General features: G+C 33.9%; 1 protein-coding gene across 3 annotated transcripts in view; it reads right to left on the bottom strand.

The window, feature by feature from the left end:
* The window catches only part of Pals2 (protein associated with LIN7 2, MAGUK p55 family member), a 118426-nt gene that overhangs the window by 41498 nt on the left and 49985 nt on the right, over window positions 1–26943 (bottom strand). For all 3 annotated transcript variants that reach the window (XM_077795983.1, XM_026400216.2, XM_026400218.2), the window contains exons 3-5: window positions 7468–7620; window positions 4318–4470; window positions 3343–3570 (exon numbers count right to left, since the gene is read on the bottom strand). In XM_077795983.1, the coding sequence (XP_077652109.1) occupies window positions 3343–3570; window positions 4318–4470; window positions 7468–7620 (534 nt within the window). The remainder of the gene's footprint in view (window positions 1–3342; window positions 3571–4317; window positions 4471–7467; window positions 7621–26943) is intronic.

Below are 26943 nucleotides of genomic sequence, written 5' to 3'. Positions count from 1 at the left end.
CTGGCTACAATGTCCAGATTACCCTAGTCCTCATATTTAAAAATAGAGATCTCATACAGATTTTGGACTATTAGCTAGTAATCCCAAAGCATTCTGACAAAGATGATCTACTGGCATGCTTTGAAAAACACCACCATGGCAGGGAGACCACCTGGCTTCCATCTACATTTACAGAAATCCAGAGGAAGAGCTGCAACTAACTCCATAGCATAGAAATCTGCACTTTCCCATGGGAACACATTCCAGATCTCTCAATGGATGCCTCAAATCTCTGATAGCACCAAACTCTATAATTCAATGCCTTTTCCATCCTAACTAAGCACTTCATAGGCAACATGGCCGTAATTTTTGCTGTTTGAGGTGAAAACACAAAGTTTGCACTAATCTTTCTTCACAATTTTGTAGCTTAAAGATTTGTTCTTGATGTATATCTTAGTGATCTCAGCATCAAATTATTTTCCTTTCTTTATTAAGTCAAAGTTTCACTTTTTCACTCAAAAGAATCACTTTATGGCTTTTGAAGTGGCATATCTGAATTGCCAGCATTACTTTTCTTGTGCTTTGGGGTTGTTATTAAATAAAACGGGTTGCAGAAACACAAGCTTTGTGATACCACAACTGGTGATCAGGTAATAGATTCAGCCACTAAGTGAATGGTGAGAGGTAGCGTACACAGCATAGGTGCACTAGACGAAGGAATTATTCATCCTCTGGTTGGAACAGAATAGGACAGTGCAATATTTCATCATACTAATCAGAATAGTGTGCAATCTAAAACTTATGAGTTCTTTATTTAGCAATTTTCCAACCAACATTTTAAGACTTTTGTTGACTGTAGGTAACTGAATCTGCAGAAAACAAAACCAGAGACGTGAAATTTATTGAACTATATGATAAAGCTACTACACAGAGTTGAGGAGGCTAAATGCCCTTCCTTTCTCATAGTTTCTCCTAGCAGGGTGTTCCTGGGTTGCCCAGGGCAATCCTGACTTATGTCTATTATTCCAATGTAATGAGTAATAACTCCTCTGTTTGTTTTTTCAAAAGTCCCCCTTTGGACATCTGTAGTCCTCCTTTGGGATCCTCCAGGTTATAATCTTTACATTTTTACAGTCGGATAGGCCTGAGTCTGCTTCACAAGCTTGGAGGACCTCTTCTCCCCCATTTTAATCCCCTCCCCCAGCTCTAAAGGCTAAGTGAAAGCCAGAGTTTCAGAAGGTATGGGATAGAAAAATATACTTAAGACTAAATATCTACACATTTCATTCTATTCAGTGTACACAATACAGAATCTATGCAAATCAAAACTACATTGAGATTCCATCTCACTCCAGCCACAATGGCAATCATCAAGAATAAAAGCAACTACAAATGTTGGCAAGGATGTGGGGTAAAAGGTATACTCATACATTGCTGGTGGGACTGCAAATTGGTGAAACCACTATGGAAAGCAGTACAACCTTGTATGGAACCACCATTTGACCCAGTTATCCCATTCCTTGTTTTATACCCAAAGGACTTAAAATCAGCATACTACAGTGACACAGCCACATCAATGTTTATAGCAGCTCAATTCACAATAGTAAACTATGGAACAAACCTAGGTGCCCTTCAACAGATGAATGGATAAAGAACCTGTAGTATATATACATAATGGAAACTTACTCAACCTTAAAGAAGGATGAAATTATGGCATTTTCAGGTAAATGGATGGAACTGGAGAACATCATGCTAAGCAAAATAAGCTAATCCCAAAGAACCAAAGGGCTGAATGTTTTCTCTGATATTTGGATGCTAATTCACAATAAAGGTGGGGGGTACTAGGGAAGAACAGAAGTACTTTTTATTAGAGAGGAGTGAAGGGAGGGGAGGGGTTTTGGGAGGAGTGATGATAGTTGAATGAATCAGACATTATTACCCTAAGTGCATATATGATTACACAATCTTTATAACATCATGTACCACCAAAAGAATGAGAAGTTATACTCCATTTATGTATGATGTGTCAAAGTACATTCTACTGTCATGTATAACTAATTAGAACAAATAAAAAAATTTTAAAAAAAGATACAGAATCTACATAGAAACTTAATATCGTAAAAATTTATTTTGCCTGTAAAGTCCATTGTAGCCATGGTGAACTGTAGAAATTCTGAAGCTAAGACCATTGGGGGAAAGGGGTTTGAAGGGATCTTCCTATCACAATGCATATAAAATAACCAAAAAATAGCAAAACTTAGATTTTACTCTTCTAATCTATTGAGGTGCAAGACAGGTCTCATGTTGTCACAAATGGAAAAGTAACAGTAACATGAGATGTCTAAGTACTAATGCATTTTATTTTTACAATTCCCTTTTTTTAAAACTAAGGTCTCCACTTTCATTTCAATCAAAGTTCATTATAAACCTATTATTTTCAGAAGCTCCATTTATTTGGTAGAACTCAAAACTAAATAGTCCACCCTATTTTCCAGAGAACAGTTTAAAATAGGCATTCAACAAATATTATTTTGAAGAATTATATGGAAGATAAAAACAAAGTTCCTGTGCACTAGTATTAACAATATGAAGGAAGATACCTTGGCAGTATTTTATGCAAGAAAATGTAAAATTTCATTCCTACATGAAATAATAAATTTCTGGAATAAAACTCAACATTAGAGGTATCAATCTAAAAAATGATGAATATTTCCTATTTCTGTTTTCTAAGTTTGAAATCCTCTTTTCCATTCTAATACTACTATAATTTTCAACTATTTTTGTGCAATTCCTTTCTTTTTCTTTCTTTATAATTTCATCATACATTTTTATCATCTCCATCAATAACTACAGTAGCCACTTGTTAACTTAGTTGGTCTTGATTGTTAAAATATTCCCTTATTCAAATATCTATTTTACCTAAAATACAGATCAAATGTCTGCAAACCAAGCGTCCAAGATCTTCTGTATCCATCCTCCTTTTTGGCTTCATTCTTTATTCAGCCTATCACATGAACACTAATCTGGAAGTGATATACACAATGTCCTCTCAAAGGCCTTAATACAAAGCCTGGAATACATGTCAAAAATGTTTGTACATTAATATTTAAATGGATTTATGGTTTTTCTGATACCTAGATGTAAGGACAGAGGTTCATAGTGTTCACAAAAAATGTACTTTCTATTTCCTTTATAATAGCAAGATAGTGTTTTTAAAAAATTCATTAATTCACCCATGACAAAATAAGTCAATTCAGAACAATTAAAGCAATTCTTTCCTTTTGCAAAAATGGTAGCAACTGGTGGGTTATATCTAACAGGGTTATTAGGTATTCTTAACATTACCAAACTTTTATTACTAACCTGTTGAGGAGTAATGGTATCTCTATAACTTGGTAAAATTTTTAGGGTGACACTTCCACTAATATTTTTCAGTAATTCCTGTAATTCCTTTGGGTTGTTTCCAACCTCATGGCCATTGACTTCTTTGATGATATCTCCCACATGAAGCAGACCTTGTCGATCTATCATTCCTCCATGAAGGATTCGGGCAATTACCAGATCATTATTTTCAACCCTGAATGTTACACCCTAGAAGAAACAAGAAATAGAATAACCATTTATTTTATTTTATTAATAAGAAATAGGTAAATATTCATGAATATAAGAAATAATTTCAAAGCTATATAAGTTGTTCTTACTTTTCCCATGATCAATCCTGTCTTAATATTTTAATCCCATTCAGCTAGATGCAATTGTAAGAATATACAGCACCCATCAAAAAGAACTTTCTTGGTAAAGTTAACCCTAAAAATGAAACAAATACTAATATCTAGGCTGTATTCCACAGGATAAAAGGAAGGTCAAGGAAATATGAAAGGGTATTTGTGCATTCTCATTCTTGGCTTTTCCTTTTTTTCATTTCACTATTCTTAGGATCCACAACAGCAGAAACAGTGAACTTCACTACTTACAGGTATTTGAAAAATGGCTTCAATTTTTAATAACCAACCTTATACCATGTTTTAATACTATCATTAGTAAGCAACCTGAGTTCATTATTTTTTTAAAGACAGAAAGAATTGAAGTAGTTCTCTTTTGAATTCTTTAATACCTACTGGCATACTTCTAACATCTAAGTTAAACTTTTCTTTTTAGTTTTATATGCTCAATCAATTTGAGAGACTGTCAGCTGTGTGTTTATATGTGGGTAAAAAAGACTGACAAAAAGTTTTCAGATTATGTTAAGAAAAAGGAAAAAAAAACAGATAAAAGTAGTGACTGAGTCACAATTTGTTTACATTTAAGATTTAAGAAGGCACTGATTTATCTACTTACCAATGGCTCTCCAGCTCTTTTGTGAATTCCAAGAATACGAATGGCATCTACTGGTAATAACTGATTATTGAGAGAAGAATTATTCATTTCTGGGCTTGACGGAGGTGAATCATAACACTTTGATGCCACAATATCATGGGCTTCCAAGAGTGACTGTAAGAAGTGAACACAGCCTGTGGTTATTAGCTACTGATGGAATAAGTTACTAAAAATAATTTGTTAGTTCATTAGCCCAGTGGTGTACTAAAAATTTCCCAGGCGTACATTATTAAATTCCCAAACATGAATTGAATCAAATATATATAGAATATTTTTAAAGAAATATAAAAATAGCTTTAAATATATAAAATAGAATTATATAAAATAGCTTTAAATATTTTCATCATCAAATAGTATTATATTCTTGTCTTAGATTTGAAGAGATTGAAAGAATTCAGTCACATGTTTTTAAAATGATATGCTCACTGGAAATCAAACCTAGGTCATCAAAATAATTTAGTATTTACCATTAATTCTTATTTTATTAGGTATTATAAAAACCCAAATGACAAGGACCCTAATATTTACACTTATGTTGCTAATAACTTGATATATTTTCTATACCTATGGAATGTATTAAAAAAGATGTGAAGTAGAAAATAGATAAATATCTGCATCTTATATCAGAGATAGAAAATTTTGCTACTAATAAAGGTTTAATCTATAAAAGACATTTTTGAGGGAAAAATGAGTTAGTAAAGATTCTCCATATACTGCATTTTAAAATTATATTCCCTCTCTGTGTTATTATCATGGATGATTTTGATATAGCATTCTAGGAGTTTCTTACATATTTATATATTTAAAATGTTTGTCAATCCTTACCCTAAAGGAATAAGTTTTACTACAGTTGCACATATTCATCATAATGCTAAATTTAAAAAAAATTTTGAGTGAACAGGCTACAAATTCAAAACAATAAATCAAAATAGAAGAGGGGAACAAATAACACCAAGTTCACAAAAAAAAAAAAAAAACCAATCTGGATATTGGCTTAATTGGTAATTCCTAGTCATTTCATGAAATCATTTGTAAGAAACTGGAGAAAAAAAAATTCAAAAGGAACTCCCAAATGCATATGTTAAGAATTCTTCCTATAAATGCTGGAAGTTATTCAAAACTCTAGGCTGGGCTGCTTGGCTGTCCACCCTGTATTCTCAGGCAGTATTTTTCATTCCTGTTACTTGAACCACTCCTTACACACTCCTAATTTCCTATATTTTAGTTCAGAACTCTCATATGCTTCAGATTAATATACTAAAAATCTGTCCACATGGCTAAAGTCTTGACAATTTGAAAATCAAAGAGTAATTATACTTGAAACACTGAATAAGTATACAATGTTATTTAAAACACAAAAGACTAAAAAACTAAGTTGCTATCATATGAAACTAAGTTGTTATCATAAGAAAATGCTATTTTAAACAACTCTTTGCTTTGAAAATAGGTAAAGAGAAGGATCTAGCATTTCTCTGCTTTTCCAGGAGGAAATCCATTATAGGGTAATAGCCCCTCTGATGAGAAGCTCTACATTTATCAAAGAACACAGCTAATAAAAATAGAACAAGAATTTGAAAAAAAGAGTCATATTGTAACCACTAATGAAAATATTGATCTAGGCAAAGATTATTAATTTGTGTTCTCTAGAAGGTAAATGGTTGATAGGAACTAGCATTTATATAACGTCAGAATAATAACAGACTAGATTACTTCATGGGGAGATTTTATAGAAAACAATAGACTGTCATCTTTACTCAGGAACCAAATCAACAATGTGGGGGGGGGTGGCAATCAGGTATTCTACTTCTTCTGACAGTCTAATTCATGTTGCAAATCACTTAAGATGAACTGTAGTTCTAAATTATGGATTTGAATCATAAACCTTTTAGCTAGAACTTCTGGTAATAGGAAATAGAACTGATAACTGAATAACCCAGCAGGGCAGCAGCCAGACAAATCCTGGAAGTGCCACACTCTACATGACAGTGGCTTGGACTCTTCAGTAGGTTAACATCATAAGAGGAAAAGGGGTTGACAGACAGAAGTCACACACAGATTTAGGTTGGAAACTCATATGTACAATACCCTTCTCTCCACTAGGATTCTGTCTGTCTCCAGGATAAAACCTAAATACCTTAGCATTCCTTATAAGGACACAATCAACTAGTCCCTGCATAAAACGTGTGCCTGCTGTGTGTCTGCAGCTTTTGTACCAAAGGTGCTGATTGATGTAGGACCCATCCCACTGTTATCTTCATATTTATTGTAGAGTCACATAAAGACTTTGAGAAAAAGCAAAGGGGTGTTACTATTTGATTTTGCAATGGAAAACGTGAAATTTGCAATGGAATTTGCAAAGGAAAACGTGTGCCATTCTTCCATCTTAGTTACCCTTTCTTCACTAAAAAGTAATGTCTCTGTCATAAATCATGTTACCCTATATGACTGAATGTATTTCTGGGGTTTTCATTCTCTTCAATTCATCTATTTTCCTAACACTCCCCAATATCACACTATCCTGATTAATTCAGGTTTTTTAAAAGAAATCTTTTTATCATTTGATGAAGGAGATTCTTCTTGGTGAAAATGATTAACTCATTTACTGACCAAACTTTAAACTGTACTTATTTCTCTGTGGAATAAGTATGTTTGTTAATAGTTTCTACCCTTAGCTCTCCTTTGTTTCATATCATCAACCGCACCCGAGTCTTGAGAAGCAATACTAAAAAATGTTCATCATTGACCCCAAAGAGTAATGGGAAACAAAGTGGCAGTAAAGAAGAAAAAAATTACATTCTCATGGTGAGGAAAATTTTGCTAGCATGATACCTGATCTTAGAAAAGGGATGTTGTTTTCTTTAACTGCACAAAGGAAAATCCATGGTGATGTATTTCTGTAAATTTATACAGTAGGCACAGATATATCTGTGTATTTATGTATTTTCAGTATATCAGAATATTAAAATATCTAAGTTGGAATTTATATACTTATAAAAAACGGCCTCAAGTAATTCTCCAAAGAAAAAAAAATCACCTAAAACTGGAAATGAACTACTAAGGAACTTCAGGAACATAGGGAACTTGGGGAGAAGAGCTGTAGGGAAAGGTTACCTGGAAGTGAGGCTCTTTGAGTATACCAACCAGTTCTGCCACATTTTCATCCACATTTATTAGGGGGGTGATATCTTCAAGAATTTCATTAACTAATTCCAAGTTATTATCACTGACAGCTTCTAGTTTTGAATCTTCAAGCCTCTCATGAGCCTGAGAAGACAACAGTTTATTAAGGTAATGGTACTTTTATTTCATTTGCTCCATACCATAGTTTACTTCTTCATTTATTTATTTTTCATAGTTTTAAAAGATAATACTTGGAGGTTTGATTAACTGAAACCTGCTGCAACCCGGCTGGGCACAGAAACAGAACCGCTCAAGCGGGAAACAAAGCTTTATTTAAAAAAGCCACCCTGCTAGCAAGCCAGTCGACCCACGTGTGTCACCGGAACCGGGCGCCCGGACCTCCCCCGGAAGTTCCCTCCTACTATCCTTCTCCAACCAATGGGAACTCTCCCATTACATGAGTGACATGAGTAACCTGAGTTCCGTAACAGGCCAAGGTGAACAGCAGGAGTCCAATTTTCATATGAATGTAAAGCTTAACATAATCATATCATCTCATTGGCTAGCTGGCAGTCACCTAAAACAAAGGTTCCATGTATCATAATACTTTTGCTGTGGCTCCTAGCAGAAACCTATTTTAATATTTCTATCCGTAGAAATATCTGAATTTTAAAGTAAATATACCAGGCAGTATAATAAACGTTGGCCTCCATTCCTATCCTATAGTCATAAAAAACTCATTTTTATGACTACCCCTGAAAAAAACATGACTACTAAAAACCATGTTATGCTCCTACCCACTAACAGGGTTTCCTAATGACATTCTAGTCAAGGCTCTAACTCTGAATGCTACTGTTTATTTCTTATTCAATGATTAAGCATACAAAAAGAATAAGAATGTAACCATCACATATGTTAAGATTTCAAAAAATGATAAATATCATTCTGAAAATTCCAGAATCCTAAAGTTATTAATTTTCTAATTTGAAAATTCAGGCTGGGAATGTATCTCAGTAATGGAGTACCTGACTTTAGCATGCACAAGACTCTGGGTTTGAGCCTTAGCAATGTCAAAAATAAATAAATAGATTGATAGAAAGAAAGAAAACCAGTTCATTTAGAGAAAGAAAAAAGTCAATTTAGAGTAATTGGACTTTGAAAGACCTCATATTTAATTAGGAGAATGAACCTTCCTGTCTCTAACCTTAAGTTTTGTTTTTATTAAAAAACATCACCATCTTATCCACAGAAAATACACTCTGAACCATAATAGCATTATCCTTAGATAGCAGAAGTAAAGCAGTTTTTAATTCAAACTGAGAATGAACACAAAGCACGCTGAACCTTTGCTGATAAATAGTCTTTGCTTTTCTGACAAATAGGTGCTTTCTGATGTTGAAGATGGAAAAGCATAATTATTAAGATTTAATTTTTAAGTAAAATCATGTAAGATGACAATTCTTACATTTTCCCATTCATCTCTATAAGTGCTGAGGAAAAATCCAAATTTCAAATGGTGACCGCTTTAACTAAACTTTATTAGTTTCCTGTAATTCTTTACATATTATTATATCTGCCACCACACAAAATGGTTCCTTTAGAGTTCAAATAACAATATTCTAATTTTTAAAGATGAACTTTTTGTTTAAACTTTTTCCTAGGTGATTCACATGAGTAAAGTAAGTATAAGTTATTATTATTTTTTAAACTTTTTCCTAGGTGATTCACATGAGTGAAGTAAGTATAAGTTATTATTATTTTTTAAGAGACAGGTATCTTGTTATGTTGCCCAGGCTGCCACCAAAATCTAGGGCTGAAGCAACACTTTAGCTCAGCTTCCTGAGTAGTTGAGATTACAGGTCTGCACCATTACATATGGTGAAATGATTTCTTAATTAGAAGAAGGGATTATATACTAAGCAACATTTTAAGAAAGACCTCAGGAAAGGAAATTTTAAAAATCATATGAAATAGACTGATAAAGAAAAAAACTGTTATTAAACAAAAAGAAAAATGTCAAAAGGCCAAATGTAATTTAAATGGAGGAAAAAGTTTCTATTAGATTTAGATAAGAAAAAATTAAAGACTAGAAAATCCCACAATGAGGATGGATATAATTTGTAATTTTGTGAAAAGTATAATACACACCAGATAAGAAAAGGATGATGAAGACACCCAACACATATTACAGAATGATTATCACCACTACAAGTAAATTAATCTACATAATTAGTTACTTATTACAAAAAAGCTACAATACTCAGATATTATTATGGTACTATAAGAAGAAAGCTTAAAAAATATTGGAGGAAAGAACTTTAACATGTACTGAGGTTTGTGTTTGTGTGCACCAACTGCTACACCCCATGTACTCTGTATGTTTATGTGATGTATCTGTGAGTATTCACAAAAGCCGGTAGTTATTCAGAACTTCACTCTATAAATGAAGATAATGATGCAAAAGTAGGGGACAGGATTTGCTTGAGTTCACATTCCTGGTAAATGGCAGATATGGGTATGTAATACGAAGGCTTGAGATCTTACCTGTTGAAGCTTATTTGACGATTACTATACAGAGAGCCACTCGAACATTATTTTGTAGTAAATAATTCAATCCCATACATGATGTATAATTCTTGTTCACTTAAATGTATAAAACATGTTCTCACAGGCTGCTAGTTTATTTGTTGCTTCTTAGCATGGTTCTTTAGCATAGGTGTGTTGTTACTTTTGTTCTAACTTATCTCTCTGAGTTATCTGCTACTCCTATGGCTCAGAATACTACCTCGCCCCTCTGACTTTCACTCTTTTGCTCTAAGGAAGTGCAATAAAGAGCACTTGTTGATTTTTTTTTTGCATTATAATTTTTAATACACCTTTCTACCACAATTTAGGCATAATTTGGCGTGAACATACTTTATATGAGGCAAACACTCTACCAACTGAGCTATATCACCAGCCCAACATACTTTATATACAGAGTTATGAAAAATTGTGCTGTGAATGGATAATTACGAATGTAATGTATTCCACTATTGTCATGTATGAAAGAAATAATAAAAAAAAAGAGTATTTGTTTCTCCAGGAAATGGTTGAAGACTGGCCTGCTACTTTCAGGCACCATGTTAACATATTTTCTATATAATCCCATGTTATATGACCATCACATGGTCACTATTTTGACATTGATAGTATTCAACACTTCAGGAAAGAAATGATCACTGTCACAGACATCTCTTCCCTTTCTTTCTATATGCATCTACCTACTACTCACCTCCTTTTGGGTGAAGATAGATAGGAATGTGGAAAGGACTAATGGTCAGAGTAAAAGAGGAAATCAAATAGGAGAGAAGAATTGTGCCATAAGCAAACTCACATATACCTAAATATTTTTCACATCAATCTCACATATTATTTTATGGTAAAAAGAATCTCACTGGAAAATAAATTCTCAGAGAAAAGTGAAATTACAGCTATAGTCATATTAATATGGAAATCCAATTTCTGAAATATATTTGTGTTCAATCATTTTATTTTTCTCAAGAAAGTAAGTATAGGTCCATAATTACTAATATGTAGTTTAAAAAATTTAAAAAAATTTTTTAGTTGTGGATGGACACAATAATTTTATTTATTTATTTGGTGCTTAGGGTTGAACCAGTGCTTCACACATGCTAGGTAAGCAATCTACCACTGAGCTACAACCCCAGCCTCCTAACTTATAGTTTTTAAACTTCTGAAAGACTGTGAAAAACTTGGGACATCTAGTTCACCTGAAAGTCAGTAGCTTTCAAGAGCTACGCCTTACAACTTGAACTTAACTAATGAAACTAAAAAGAACAAAGGGAAATACTAAAAACTGACTGGAGGGGCAAATAAACAATATGCTATTTGACTAAATGAGTCTTGTTTCCTTTAAGAAAGAGCATTATTAGAAAGCTACCAGAACTCAATAAAAATATATTTCACCTGTCACAAGTGGTTGGAAAAACATGTCATTACTGACACTTCAGAACTCTTGGACCTTATAATAAATAAGTCCTAGTCTTCTTGTATATGTCCAGTTCTGAGAATCCTATTAACCACTGCATCTTATAAAAATGAACTGCTGATAAGAAAAAGTTTTTTCAAACTTCTGGACATTTTACTCAAGCACAATCCAAGTATGCTTGCAAACAAAAGCATTTTGAACAAAATTCTTGAGCTATACCTAGCATTATTATTATGCACACCCTTGCCTTTTCCCATTAAATGTAAGGAACATATCTTAAATTTTGTTTCAGTCTTCTTATAATAGGGCTAAGTAAGTATATAGTCACTGCTTATTAAACATTTTTGAGAAAGCTAAGTAAAGGGAAATAAGTTTGGCTGTGGTTAAGAGTCAATGATTTTTTTATTCTTGAGACCTAAAACATGATACAGACATGTCCATGAAGACCCCAAAGCAAATAAAAATTTGAGCAGAAAGTAGAATCAAAGCAAAAATAGGTAAGTAAATTTCTATTTTGCTTCTGCATATGTTATCAAAAAGATGAGCTTTGCTCTGGAAAATATGGTGAAACAGGTTTAAACAAATTAGAATAGAATAATTCTAATGAGCAAAGAACTTCTCAGAAATCACAGTTAGCCAAATTGATACAAATTCTCAGATTAGATAAGTTATGTATCAAGGTACTCACGAAGCTTCTAAATAACACTGCTAAGCTGCCCTTAAAAAAAAAAAAATCTATAAACTAGAACCACAAAGATGCCAAAAACAAACAAAAAACAAAAACAATTAAAAAAGCAAACCTTCCATACTTTTTAAAAAGGAACAAGGAATATTTTAAAGAGCTTGGCTTTAGTAGTATTCAGAGAAAATATAAAAGAATCTTTTTTATAATCTTTGAGCTGGAAAGACCTGTCCAAATATGGAGCAAAATCTGGAAGGTATAAATTATACCAAAAAGGACCCCAAAATTCACTATGTAAACATTTAAAATTTCTTCTCCTTAAGTATCAAAATACAACTGAAGAACAAGAGTTAAAACAGGAATTATATTAGGCAAAATGCTAATTTTCTTTAAAGGATTTCTACAAAACCATGAGAAAAAGAACATCTCATTAAAAGAAATGAGAAAAAAAACAACAAAAATTCATTGAAAAGGAAAACCAAATACCTCTTAAATGTACTGAAAAGGTCCATAATATCACTCAATGATAAAAGAAGTACCAACTGGGCTCTGGGGCACATATCAGTAATCCCAGCAGCTTGGGAGACTGAAGCAGAAGGATCATGAGTTCAAAGCCAGCCTCAGCAATTTAGCAAGGCTGTAAACAACTCAGTGAGACACTGTCTCAATAAATTATAAAAACAGTTGGGGATGGGGCTCTGTGGCTAAATGCCCTGGGTTCAGTTCCTAGTATCCTCCCCCCCCCCACAAAAAGAAGTACAAACTAAAAATATAATAAATATCCTTTTTCTTATCAGATTGGCAAGGATTTAAAAAAATCAACTAACATATCATGTTGGTGAGAATATGAGAGAAAGACATTTCACACGTTTTCCCCCTAGTGAAAACATACTGGTAAGCAATCTGACCACATCCACCACACAATTATACTGATTCTTTTAAGAATTTATCTTTAAGATACATAATTACATGTGCAAAATAAAATGCAGAAAGGTTAGATATTATAGCATAATTTATAAAAGAAGAGGCCATCTAAGTATCTGTCAGAAGGCTCATTAAAAATCCATACATGGATATACATCAACTTTACAAAGAATAAAGAAGCTCTATAGATACTGATACAGAATTTTATGCAAAAAAAAAAAAATCAAGGTTTAGAACAGGTAGTATAAATCCAAAACTTCCATTGCATTCACTAGTGAAAGACAAGATGTTTTACCCCAAGATTAGGAAAAAATAAGTGTCCGCCTTCACTTCTATTCAATATTTATATTGGAGAGTCTAGCCGGGACAATTAAGCAAAGAATAAAGGGGCACCCTGATAGGCAAGAAAGAGATAAAGCTATCTTTATTCACAAATGACATGATCTTATATTTTGAAAATCCTAAGTGATCCTCTAAAAAAACATCAGAACCAATAAACAAGGTTGGAGGTTATAAAATCAATTGTAAGAAAACAATTCCATTAACAATTGTATTAAAAAGGATACACAGAAGCAAACTTTACTGTGACAAATACAAAACATTGTTGATAGAAATTGAAGACTTAAATAAATGGAAAATTATTCCATATTTATACAGTGGAAAATTTAATCCTGTTAAGATGGCAATTCTTCCCAGAGATCCACAGATTCAATGCAATACCCATTGGAGTCACAGGTTACTTCTTTGTAGAAACTGATTATAAAATCCTTACATAACTGCAAGGCACCCAGAATATTCATAAACAATGACAATGATGACAATAATAACAATTCAAAGCACAAAGAAAGAAGAGTCATACTGATTTCAAAACTCATTAAAGGCAACAGTTATCAAAACAGTGTAGGTATACCACAAGAATAGACAAAAAGAGTCATAGAATACAATTCAAAGCCCAAGACAAAACTCATATATCAATAATCAACTGTTGCATGTTAGGCAAGGGTGCCAAAACTATTCAGTAAGAAAATTAACAGTCTTCAACTAATGGACTGGATAGGCACTTATAAAAAAGTTCAAACCTTACCCCATACCACACATGAAAATCAACTCAAACGCATCTAAGATCTAAATGTAAGAGTTAAAGCTATACAGGTCTTAGGAAACATGGGTAAATCATTTATCTTGGATCTGACAAAAGGATTCTTATATATGCATTCAAAAGCACAAGTGAAAGAAGAGAAAAGTAAGCAAATTAGACTTTATCAAATTAAAAACTTTAATTGAAAGTATTCCCTCTAAAAACTGGAACAAGACAGAGATGCCCTCTTTTACCACTTCTATTCAATATAGTTCTGGAAATTCTAGCCAAAGCAATTAGACAGAAAAAAGAAAATAAAGGATACAATGAAGAGCTCAAATTATCCCTATTTGCTGAGGACATGATTCTATATTTAGAAGACCCAAAAACCTCCACCAAAGAACTTCTAGAACTCATAAATTCAGCAAAGTAGTAGAATATAAAATTAACACCCATAAATCAACTGTGTTCCTATACATTAGTGATGAATCAACTAAAAGGAAAACTATCTCATTCACAATAGTGTGTGTGTGTGTGTGTGTGTGTGTATTTGGGAATCACTCTAACAAAAGAGGTAAAAGACCTCTACAATGAAAACGACAGAACACTAAGGAAAAAAACTGAAGAAGACCTTAGAAGATAGAAAGACATCCCATGTTTTTGGATAGGCAGAATTAGTATTGTTCAAATGGCTATACTACCCAAAGTGCTATACAGATTTAATGCAATTCCTATTAAGGTCCCAATGATGTTCTTCACAGAAATAGAAAACGCAATCATGAAATTCATTTGGAAAAATAAGAGACCCAGAAGAGCCAAAGCAATCCTCAGCAAGAAAAGCAAAGCAGGAGGCATCACAACACCAGACCTCAAATTACACTACAGAACTATAGTAACAAAAATGGCATGGCATTGGCACCAAAACAGATATAAAGACCAATGGTACAGAATAGGAGACACAGAGACAAACCCACATAAACACAGTAATCTCAGACTAGACAATGGTGCCATAAAAGATACATTGGAGAAAAGATAGCCTCTTCAACAAAATGGTGCTGGGAAAACTGGAAATCTATATGCAATAATATGAAATTACATCCCTATCTCTCACCCTACACAAAACTCAATTCAAAGTAGATCAAGGATCTAGGCATTACAAAAGAGATCCTATATCTACTAGAATAAAAAGTAGGCCCAAAACTCCATCATGTCAGCTTAGAAACCAAATTCCTCAATAAGACTCTAAAAGTGCAAAAAGTAAAATCAAGAAGCAATAAATGGAATGGTATCAAACTAATCAAGAACTTGGAGAGAGCCTACAGAATGAGAGAAATTCTTTGCCATCTGCACCTCAGATAGAGCATTAAATCTCCAAGATATATAAAGAACTCAAAAAACTTAACACCAATAATAATAATAATAACCCAATCAATAAATGATTAAAGGAAATCAACAGGCACTTTATAGAAGAAATATGAATATTCAACAAATATATGAAAAATGTTCAACATCTCTAGCAATAAAAGAAATGCAAATTAAAACTACACTAAGATTTCATATCACTCTAGTCAGAATGGCAATTGTCAAGAATACAAATAACAATAAATGTTGGTGAGAACATGGGGGGAGGATGTACACATATAAACTCCTGGTGAGACTGCAAATTGGTACAACCAGGATGGAAAGCAGTATGGAGATTCCTCAGGAAACTTGAAATGGAACCACCATTTGACCCAGTTATTCCACTCCTTAGTATATACCCAAAAGACTTAAAATCAACATACTATAGTGATATGGCCACATCAATGTTCATAGCAACTCAATTCACAATAACTTAGCTATGGAACCAACAATAGGTGCCCTTCAGCAGATAAATGTATAATTAAAATGTGGTACATATATACAATGGAATATTACTCAGCCTTAAAGAAGGATGAAATTATGACATTTTCCAGTAAATGGATGGAACTGGAGACTATCATGCTAAGTGAAATATGCCAATCCCTAAAAAAACAATGTTCCCTCTGATATGCAGATGCTGACTTACAATAAATGTGGGGGAGTGGAGGTTCTCCAGATTAGACAGAAAGTGGGATATGGGCTTAGGGCAGGAGGCATGGGATGGGAATGAGAAAGACAGTAGAATGAATCAGACATAACTTCTATGTTCACATATGAATACACAACCAGTATTAACTCTACATCATGTACACCACAAGAATGGAAAGTTATAGCCCAAGTATATATGTTAAGATATATCAAAATATATTCTACTGTCAGGTTTAAATGAAAAGAACAAAAAAATTGTTCATGAAAAATATAAAGAAAAAATAATTAAAAAACCTTTTGTGTTTCAAAAAAACCCTCTGAAGAATGTTGAAAGATGACTGATAGAGGATAAACTATTTGCAAATTATTTCTCAAAGAAAATGTAAAAAAAAAAAAAAAACTCTAAGAATCCCACAATGAAAAAACAACACAACTTAAAAAATATATGAAAAAAATGGGCAAAGGATCTGAATAGTTATTTCTCCAAAGAATATATTCAGATGGTCATTAAATGCATGAAAAGATGCTCAATATCCTTAGTTATGAGAGAAATGCAAATCAAAACCACAATGACATAGAACTTCAAAACCATTAGGATGGCTAGAACCAAAAATTCAGATAACAAGTATTAGAGATAATATGGAGATATGAGAATTCTTCAGCACTGCTGGTAGAAATATAAAGCATATATTCATTCACTTTGGAAAACAGTCTGGCAGATCTTCAAACAATTAATCAGTTACCATATGACCTAGCAATTCTACTCCTAGGTATATGTCCAGGAAAAACTGAAACATCTGTCCACATGAAAATTTGTGCATGAATATTTTTAATAGCACTATATTTATAGGATGACTATAATAGTCAAAGGGTATAAACAACCCAAATGTCCATCAGTGGTTGAACAGATGAACAAAGTTGGATATAGCCATACAAAGAAATATTATTCAGCTGCCAAAAGCAAAGGTGATTCAGAATGTTATGAGCTTAAAAAGCATTTCTTCTGCCTTCATAGCAATGAAAATTTGAACAAAAAAAAAAAATCAACAACTCTTCTGAGCTTCACCAGAGAAATTAAGGTCACATGGATAATTGCTGTTCCTCAAACTGGAGGCACAAAATGGAAACACAGAATCACAGTTTAGTTGAACAGAAATCTGTAAGCAGAAACCTCTATTATAATCAATACTGGGAGAGGAAAACTTAAAAAGACTGAGAATTACTTGAACTACTGCTGGAGCTCAGTGTTTACAAGGTAGAAAGTAAAAATAAAGAAAAGAAATTGGGGGCAGGGCTGGTTCAGTCTTAGGGGGACCTTCACACTCTTCTTTTACCTTCCAGACACCTACCAAGTTCTCACAATGAAAACTGGAGGGAAAATCCTTCATGCTTTTTGGAGGAGAAAGGGGAAATTAGCCATTTTGAAATTCACTGAGCATTTATTTGGTTTCCCTTAAGATTTGTCCTCAAGGGAATCTACTTTATCAGAACCTAAGCAGTCAGCAGGGAAGAAAAATCCCAATTTCTGTCCCAACTCCATTTCCTGGTTCCTGTGTTGGGGAAAAACAAACTAAGATTCAAACCTAATCAATATGTTGTTAGGAAAGGGACCTTATGAGGATCAGCAGCAACAAATTGCATATGATCCTGGTGTATATTTACAAATTGCTGTAGATGCAGTTAAGGCATGGAAGACTTTACAAGGACATGGAAGTTTACAAGGTCAATTATCTAAGATAATACAAGGAGCTAATGAACCTTATGCTGAATTTGTAGATAGGCTTATTCAAACAGCTACCAGAGTTTTTGGGAATACAGAACAAGCAATGCCATTAATAAAACAACTGGCTTATGACCAAGCGAATCGTTGGTGCAGAGATATCATTAGACCATGGAAACATGAAGATTTAAACACATATATTAAATTATGTAGAGACATTAATGAACAAGAGCAAGTTGTGGCAGCTGCAGTAAAACAGGCTTTAGATGCCAGGCCAAGAACATGCTACAATTGTGAACAAACAGGACATTTTAAAAGGAATTGCCCCATCGGAGGAGGGTTTAACAAATCTAGGTATCAAAGGAGTAGAATACTGGGTATTTGCCCACGATGCCGTAGAGGGAGACATTGGGCTAATGAATGCCATTCTCAAACCACCATAGAGGGTACTCCATTATCAAAAAATGAACAAGGACAAGGTGTTTATCCACAATATCGTGGAGAAAGGCATCGGGCTCCGTTGCCAAAAAAATGGACAGGGGGCCCCAATGCTCCGGGGCCCCAAACCACAAATATATGGAGCACTGGAGGAACCCAGCAACCCCATCAGGGTAGTGCCCAGGACACACTGTCCATCAGATCCCTCATCAGACAAACCAGAGGAAGCATAGGGTTGGACATCTGCGCCTCCGCCAGATCAATACTAACTCCAGAGATGGGAGTTCAAATCATTCCCACAGGGGTAAAAGGATCTCTTCCCAAAGGAACAGTAGGCTTATTATTGGGACGCAGCTCTTCTACTCTAAAAGGACTTATGATAAGTTCTGGGGTAATTGATCCCGATTATGAAGGTGAAATAAAAATTATAGCCAGTTCTCCAAAGGGTATATCAGTAATTTCACCAGGAGATAGAATAGCACAGTTACTAATAATACCAAGCCTACATGATAAATTTTCCAGTCGTGCTGCAGAAAGAGGTTCCAAGGGATTAGGCTCCACAGGTGTAGATTGGGCTATGCTTTCTTTAAATTTAGATTCTCGCCCCATGCTAAAACTAAATATTCAAGGACATGAATTTAATGGGCTACTGGATACAGGTGCAGACCTTAGCATCATATCTCATCAAGAATGGCCAAAACATTGGCCATTACAACAAGCCACTCAAACACTTCGAGGCCTAGGAGTGGTGACTAATCCCCATAGAAATGCAATGGTATTAGATTGGAAGGATCCTGAAGGATGTGAAGGAACTATACAGCCATATGTATTGGATCATCTTCCTGTAAATTTATGGGGACGAGATGTCCTAGATCAATTAGATTTGACATTAACAAATAACATCAATCAAAATGCACCCACTATTATGGCTAGACAAGGTTTTAGGAAAGGGAAAAGATTAGAAAAACAAGAACAAGATATAGCAGCACCAATACAAATAGATCAAGGAACAGACAGACATGGGTTGGATTTTCACAAAGGGCCACTGAGACAATAAAAATTACATGGAAATCAGAAAGACCAGTATGGGTTCCTCAGTGGCCCTTGACTAAAGAAAAGATACAAGCAGCCCATGATCTGGTCAAACAACAATTAGCGGAAGGACATATACAACCTTCTGTATCTCCCCATAATACTCCCATTTTTGTCATCAAAAAGAAATTTGGTAAATGGAGATTATTGCAAGATTTAAGAGCCATTAATAATGAGATGGTTATTATGGGACCTGCTCAATCGGGGATTCCTCAATTGTCTGCTTTGCCAAAAACTTGGTATGTTTTAGTTATAGATATTAAAGATTGTTTTTTTTCAATTCCAATTCATCCTGAGGATAGTCCACGTTTTGCATTTACTATCCCTGCACTGAATCATGAAGGTCCTGATCAGAGATATGAATGGAAAGTACTCCCTCAAGGGATGGCTAACAGCCCAACTATGTGTCAAATTTATGTTAACAAAGTAATCCAGCCACTTAGAAATCAAAATCCTGAACTACAAATATTTCACTATATGGATGATGTATTTTAGCACACAAAGATAAAAACACATTGCTAGAAAGTTATGCCACACAAACTTATTAAAAAATTATAATCTAGAGATAGCAATAGATAAAGTACAATTAAATTTTCCAATTAATTATTTAGGAGTTCTATTATCCTCAACCATGGTCCGTCCACCAAAAATTCAAATACAAGTAGATCAACTCAAATCACTTAATGACTTTCAAAAGTTATTAGGAGACATAAATTGGATAAGGCCTTATCTAGGTATACCAACAGGAGAGTTAGGACCTTTATTTGATATCCTAAAAGGTCCATCAGATCCAAATTCACCCCGAATGTTAACGCCTGAAGCGAGAAAGGCATTAAAAATCATTGAAACATATATGGAAAATATGCATTTGGATAGAATTGATATAAGTTTGCCTTTATTATTTATTGTACTACCAACAAAAAATATTCCTACAGGAGTATTTTGGCAAGAAGGTCCATTATTATGGATACATTTATCTTATTCTCCTAACACTATTCTTACTAGGTATCCTGAGGCTTTAGGACAATTGATACTCAAAGGAATAAAAGCAGCAAAGGGAATGTTTGGAATTTCTCCCAATAAAATTATTACTCCATATACCATGAATCAAATTGATGAATTAGCTAATGAGTTAAATAATTGGGCAATAATCATGTGCAAATCTAATGTTTCATTTGATAACCACTTGTCAAAAGAAACTAACTTTATTTTTAGAACCACACACGCCAAACAAAACAGCTCCTCAGGAAAAAACCCTCAGAGCCCAACTGCCACCACCGGCTTCCCACAAGCCTCTCATTCCAACACAAGCCTCTCCACCTCCCCCAATCCTCCTGCTCTTGAGGCTGATTGGCTGGGTCGCGTGGGCGGAGCCAAAGAAGTCCCCCAATGAGCAGCTCCGTGGTCTGAAAGGGCAGGGAAACTGCCCAATGAACATCACCACAGAGGAGCCTATCAGCTAGATGTTGCTGAGGCTGCTGTGAGTCAATCATCAGCTGGCAGTCTGAAGGGCAGGGAATCAGCCCAATGAACATCACTGCAGAGGAGCCAATCAGCTAGATGTTGCTGTGGCCGCTGTGAGCCAATCATCAGCCGGCAGCTGGAAGTTTGCTGGGGCCCCTTTGGCTGTGGCTCTCAACAAACAGAACCCTTTCTCTCCCTCTTGTGCCTCACATCAATAATAGCTTCACATCTCAAACTTTATTTAAAAAATCTCTAGGAAATCCAGACACAGGAGACAAAAGGAAGGACATCAAAGGAAATATTAGCTTCTGCCACTTACAACCTGATCCCAGTGAGACAAAAACCTCACACTTAAAGTATGTTCATCTCAGTTTCTTTTATCCAACATATTGTGTCCAGCTTTCAACAGAAATCATAGAAAACAAAATAGAAACAAAAAAAATCTCAGTCTCAAAGTACACAGCAAGCATCAGGACCAGACTGAGATATGGCAGAATGTTCGCATTACTGGGCTGGGAATTTAAATCAACTATGATTAACATGCTAAGCTCCAATGGAGAAAGGAGACACCATGAAAGAATAGACAGGTAATGTAAGCAGAAAAATGTAAGTTCTAACGGTAAAAAAAAAAAAAAAAAATCAAACAGAACTACTAGAAAAAAGAAACATTGTAATAAATGAAAAAAAAAAACAACAACAAAACACCTTCAGTAGGCTCAAAGTAGACACAACTCAAAGGTGAATCAATGAACTTGAACATATGGCAATACAAACTCCTAAAACTCAAATACAAAGGGGAAAAGAATAAACAAGACAGACCAGAATAACCAAAACTGTGAGACAATTAGAAAAAGGTGCATATATATAAAAAATCATAATACTAGAAGAAGAGAGAAAGAAAAGAAATAATTACATGAAAAACTGAGAATTTTCAAAAAACTATAGATCCAGGTAGCACAGAGAACACTGAGAAGGATAAAAACTAAAAAAAATCTAAACTGAGGCATATCATACTCAAATTGCAGAAAATCAAAGACAAACAGAAAACCTTAAGAAACGCTAGAGAAGGTGAAAAACAACTTATGTATAGAGAAGCAAGAATAAGAATTACATCGGACTTTTCTTCAGAAACTGTGAAAGCAATTAGAGAATGAAGTACAATATTTAAAGCACTGAAAAAAATAACAACTCACTATCAGGGTTTGAATCTTAAATGTCCCCCAAAAGTTTGTGTGTTGAAGGCTTGATGGTCCCCACAAAGCAGGTCAGAGGCGGCGCTTTTGAGAGGTGACCAGGTCATAAGGACTCTAACCTCATAAATGAATTAATCTATTCATGGATCCATAGATTAATGGGTTCAAAGGAAGGGACTTTGTTATAAAAGTAAGCTCTTTTTTCTTCCTGGCTGCCATGAGCTGAACAGCTTTCCTCTCACACGCTACTGCCATATTGTTGTTCCTCTACTCAGGTCCAAAAGCAATGAAACCTGATAACCATAGATTGAAACCTCCAAAACCATGAGTCAAAATAAATCATTTGTCTTTTTGAATTATTTTTCTCAGGTGTTTTACCATAGCAATGGAAAACTAACACATCTATCAACTTAGAATTATCTATGCACTGAAATTATCCTTCAAAAGTGAAGAAATAAACACTTCACGATGCAAACACAAATTGAGGGAATTTGTCACTGGCACACCTGCCTTGCAATAAATATTAAATAAAGTTCTCTTTTTAAAAGTTGTTTTAATTTTGAAATAATTCTAGATTTACAGAAAAGTTGCCAACATATAGTATAGAGAATTCCTTAAAAAAAAAAAAATTCCTCCATCTCCCTCATCTGATCCCCACATTGTCAATGTGCAAGTTTCCACATGATTTTTGTCAAAACTAAGAAAGCAACATGTTATTAAAGAAACTTCAGAGTTTATCTGGACTCCTTTTTTTAAAAAATTTATTTTTAATTACATGAAGTTCTTTAAAAAGAAAAAAGAAAAAAGGTATAGGTCCAAATTCAGATCTATAGAAAGATATACCACTAGAGAGAAAAAAGACAAAGAAAATTGTATTTTTCTTTTTCTTTTCTTATTCTTATTTAATAGATTTTGAACACCAATGATAAATCTGCTAATTATGGTTTATGAATAAGTGAAATGAACAACAGCAATATTGTAAGAGACAGGATAGAGAAACTAGAAATATCCTGTCATAAAGTAGCTATATTGATACCGTATTACTTGGAAGTGGATCTGGATTAGCCATAAATGTATATACTGCAAAATCAAGGGGGGGGGAACTAAAAAGTATAATTGATATGCTAAGAAAGGAGGGAAAAATGAAACAAATTATTAACATGCTCAGTTAAAACAGAGAAGGTAAGAAATGAATGGCAGACCAAGAAAAGAAAGAATGAGGGCAATAATTAGAACATAGTAATTATATAAAATTAATCCAATTCTATCAATTATCACTAAAAACATCAATGGGTTAAACACACTAGAAAACAAGTGGTTAAGAAAGCAAAATCCAAGTAATTGTTGTCTATAAAGAAACACTTTAAAATATACAGGTAGATTAAAAGGTATGGAGAGACAGAAACCATGTTAACATCAATTAGCAGAAAACTGTATTACTTATATTAATTATAAACAGAGCAAACTTCAAAACAGGAAAATCACTAGGAACAAAAATGGGCATTTATTAGTGATGAAAATGGTCAGTTCTCCAAGAAGTCACAACAGTCTGTAATATCCATGTGCCTAACAAATGAATACCAAAATATATGAGGCAAAAATCTTACAGAGTGCAAGGAAAAATAGATTAATCCATTATTATAATTGGAGGCTTCAATATCCTTCTATCAGCAACTGACAGATCCAGCAGGCAAAAAACTCACTAAGCTAAACTGGATGATCCCATCAATCAAACAGACTAACCAACATCCATAAAATACTTCATTTAGCAACAATAGAGTATATATTCTTCTCAAAGTTACACAGAACATTCAAACTAGAACAGTTTGAGTCATGAAACACACCTTAACAAATTTATAAGAATAAAAATTCTATGAAGTATGCTGTCTGACCTTAACAAAACAGAACTAGGAGGATAGCTGGGAACCTCTAAAATATTTTGAGACTAAAAACACATTTTTCAATATTGCATGAGTCAAAGAAATAGTCTTAGGAGAAATTATAAGAAATTTTGAACTGCAGATGAAAATACAACTTATAAAATTGGGATGCAGAAAAAGTAGTTTAAAAAGGAAATTAATAGCACTGAACAAAAAAATATTAGAAAAGAAGGCCTAAAATCAACAATCTATACTTCTAAACTCAAGAAAAGAGCAAATTAAATAAAAAGTAATTAGAAAAAAATCCATAAAATTTAGAAGAAATTAACAGAGAAAAACCAACGTGATTCAACTTGGTTCTTTAAAAACATCAAAATTGATAAACCCCTTAGTAGCTTAAAAAGGAAAACATAAATTGACTGATATCACAAACAAGAGACCACTGCTGATGCCACAGACATGAAGAATTCTATGCCCACAAATTTGATAATGTAGATGAAATGGACCAAGTCCTTGAAAGACACAACCTATCTCACTCCAGTCAGAGTGGTAATTATCAAGAATACAAGCAGTAAGAAGTGTTGGCAAGGATGTGGGGTAAAGGATACACTAATACATTTCTGGTGGGACGGCAAATTGGTGCAACCCCTATGGAAAGCAGTATTGTGATACCTCAGAAAACTTGGAATGGAAGGAACCACCATTTGACCCAGATATCCCACTCCTTGGTTTATACCCAAAGGTCTTAAAATTAGCATACTACAGTGATGCAGCCACATCAATATTTATAGCAGCTCAATTCACAATAATAAACTATGGAACCAACATAGGTGCCTTTCAATAGATGAATGGATGTGGTACATATGCACAATGGAATCTCTCTCAGCCTTAAAGAAGAATAAAATTATAGCATTTGCAGGTAAATGGATGAAACTAGAAAACACCATGCTAAGTGAAACAGGCCAATCCCCAAACACCAAAAGCCGAATGTTTTCTCTAATAAGTGGATGCTGATTCTTAGTGGGGAGGGGAGGGAAGCATGAAGGAACTTTGTGTAGAGCGGGGGATGAGGCTGTGGGGATGGGAAGGATAGTAGAATAAAACAGACATTATTACCCTATATACATATATGAATTATACTACTGGAGTGACTCTGTACCATGTACAGCCAGAGGAATGAGAAGTTGTGCTCATTTGTGTTCAATATGTCAAAATGCATTCTACTATAATGTATAATTAGAATAAATTTTAAAAAAGAAAAAGACACAACCTACCAAAATTAACAAAGGAGATATGGATGCTATGATTATTATTATCTGCTACAGAAATTAAATCAATAATTGATAACTTCCCCAGAGGGAAAGCCTCAGGCCCCAGACTGACCCAATTTAAGAAATAAAATATACTGGTTTTCTATAATCACTTACAGAAGATAGAACCAGAGAGAATACTTCCTAATTTATTCTGTTAGGCCATAATATTTTAGTAGCAAAACCAGATAAAGACATTATATGAATGTACAACAGAAAGTGAACGCTAATGTAGTCTACAGACTTATTTAACTTTTAAATTTACAGAAAATTAAGAAATACAGAGAGTTCCCATATATGCACTCTTCCCTGCCCTACACACAGTTTATTATTCACGTTTTGCATTAGTGTGGTACATCCGTTACAATCGATAAACCAATTTTTATACTTTAACTAAAGCATACTTTACATTAGGTTCTCTCTTTGTGTTGTATAGTTTCATGGATTTTGATGAGTGCATGTCATCTATCCATCTTAACAATATCATACAGAATAACTTCACTGCCCTAAAATCCCACCCTATTTTACCTAGTCATCCTCTCTTGCCATTTTCCCATTAAAATACTGGCCACTAATGAAGACCCCCCACCCCGCCCACACACACACACACACACACACACACACATACACTGTGTCTCTACTTTTTTGCTTTATCAAGAATGTCAGGTAGTTGGAATCCTACAGTATGAAGTTTTTTTCAGGCTGGCTTTTTACAATTAATAATATTGGAAAAAAAAAACTAAAGTTTCTTCCATGTTCTCTTACACCTTGATAGCTTATTTCTTTTTATCACCAAATAATATTCTGTAACATGTAGAACCACATTTTGTTAACATTCAACTATTGAAGGGCATCTTTGTTGCTCTCAAGTTTTGACAATTATGAATAAAGCTGCCAGTAACATCTGTGTGCAGGTTTCTGTGTGGATATAAATGGTTGACTCAGGTAAATACCAATTAGTGTTATCACTGGATCATATGGTGAGACTGTTTACCTTTTTAAGAAACTGTCAGACTGTCTTCCAAAGTAGTTGTACCATTTTGTATTACTACCAGCAATGAAAAAGCAGGTTCTCTTTCAGAATATGCATATCAAATATTTTCTCTTGGTCTACAGCTTACCTTTCTTGTTAACAGCATTTCTGAAGAGGAAGTTTCTCATTTTGATAAAATTTGATTGATCAAATTTTTTTATAATGTTTCATGCTTTTTATGTCTTGTTCTAAGAAGTCTTATGTGAAGTAATTCCTATGTTATTTAGCTCAACTGAGTCATACAATGTATAAAAGTTATAAAACAATATGCTGTACAGGTCAAATATATACAATTATTAACTGACAATTTTTAAAGAAGGCTTTGTCTAACTCTAAGTCACAAAAGCTTTCTATATGTGTTGTTTTAGAAGTTTTGATATTTTTAGTTCTTATTTTTAGATCAGTAATCTGAGTTAATTTTTACATAAAAGATGATATTCATATTTTCATTTTCAACATTTATTGAAAAGACCACATCTCTCCAATAAATTACCAAGCCATTAAAAAAAATTGGTTCACAGTATGTTTTTGTCTCGTTCTGGACTCTATTCTGTGCCATTGATATAAATGTTGATCCTATATTATCTTCTTTACTATAGGGTCACAGTAATTC

This window comes from Urocitellus parryii, chromosome 3 (assembly GCF_045843805.1).
Source record: "Urocitellus parryii isolate mUroPar1 chromosome 3, mUroPar1.hap1, whole genome shotgun sequence".
Classification (NCBI taxonomy): domain Eukaryota; kingdom Metazoa; phylum Chordata; class Mammalia; order Rodentia; family Sciuridae; genus Urocitellus; species Urocitellus parryii.
The sequence above is the reverse complement of the archived record's forward strand: the minus strand, read 5'-3'. Positions and strand labels throughout refer to the sequence as shown.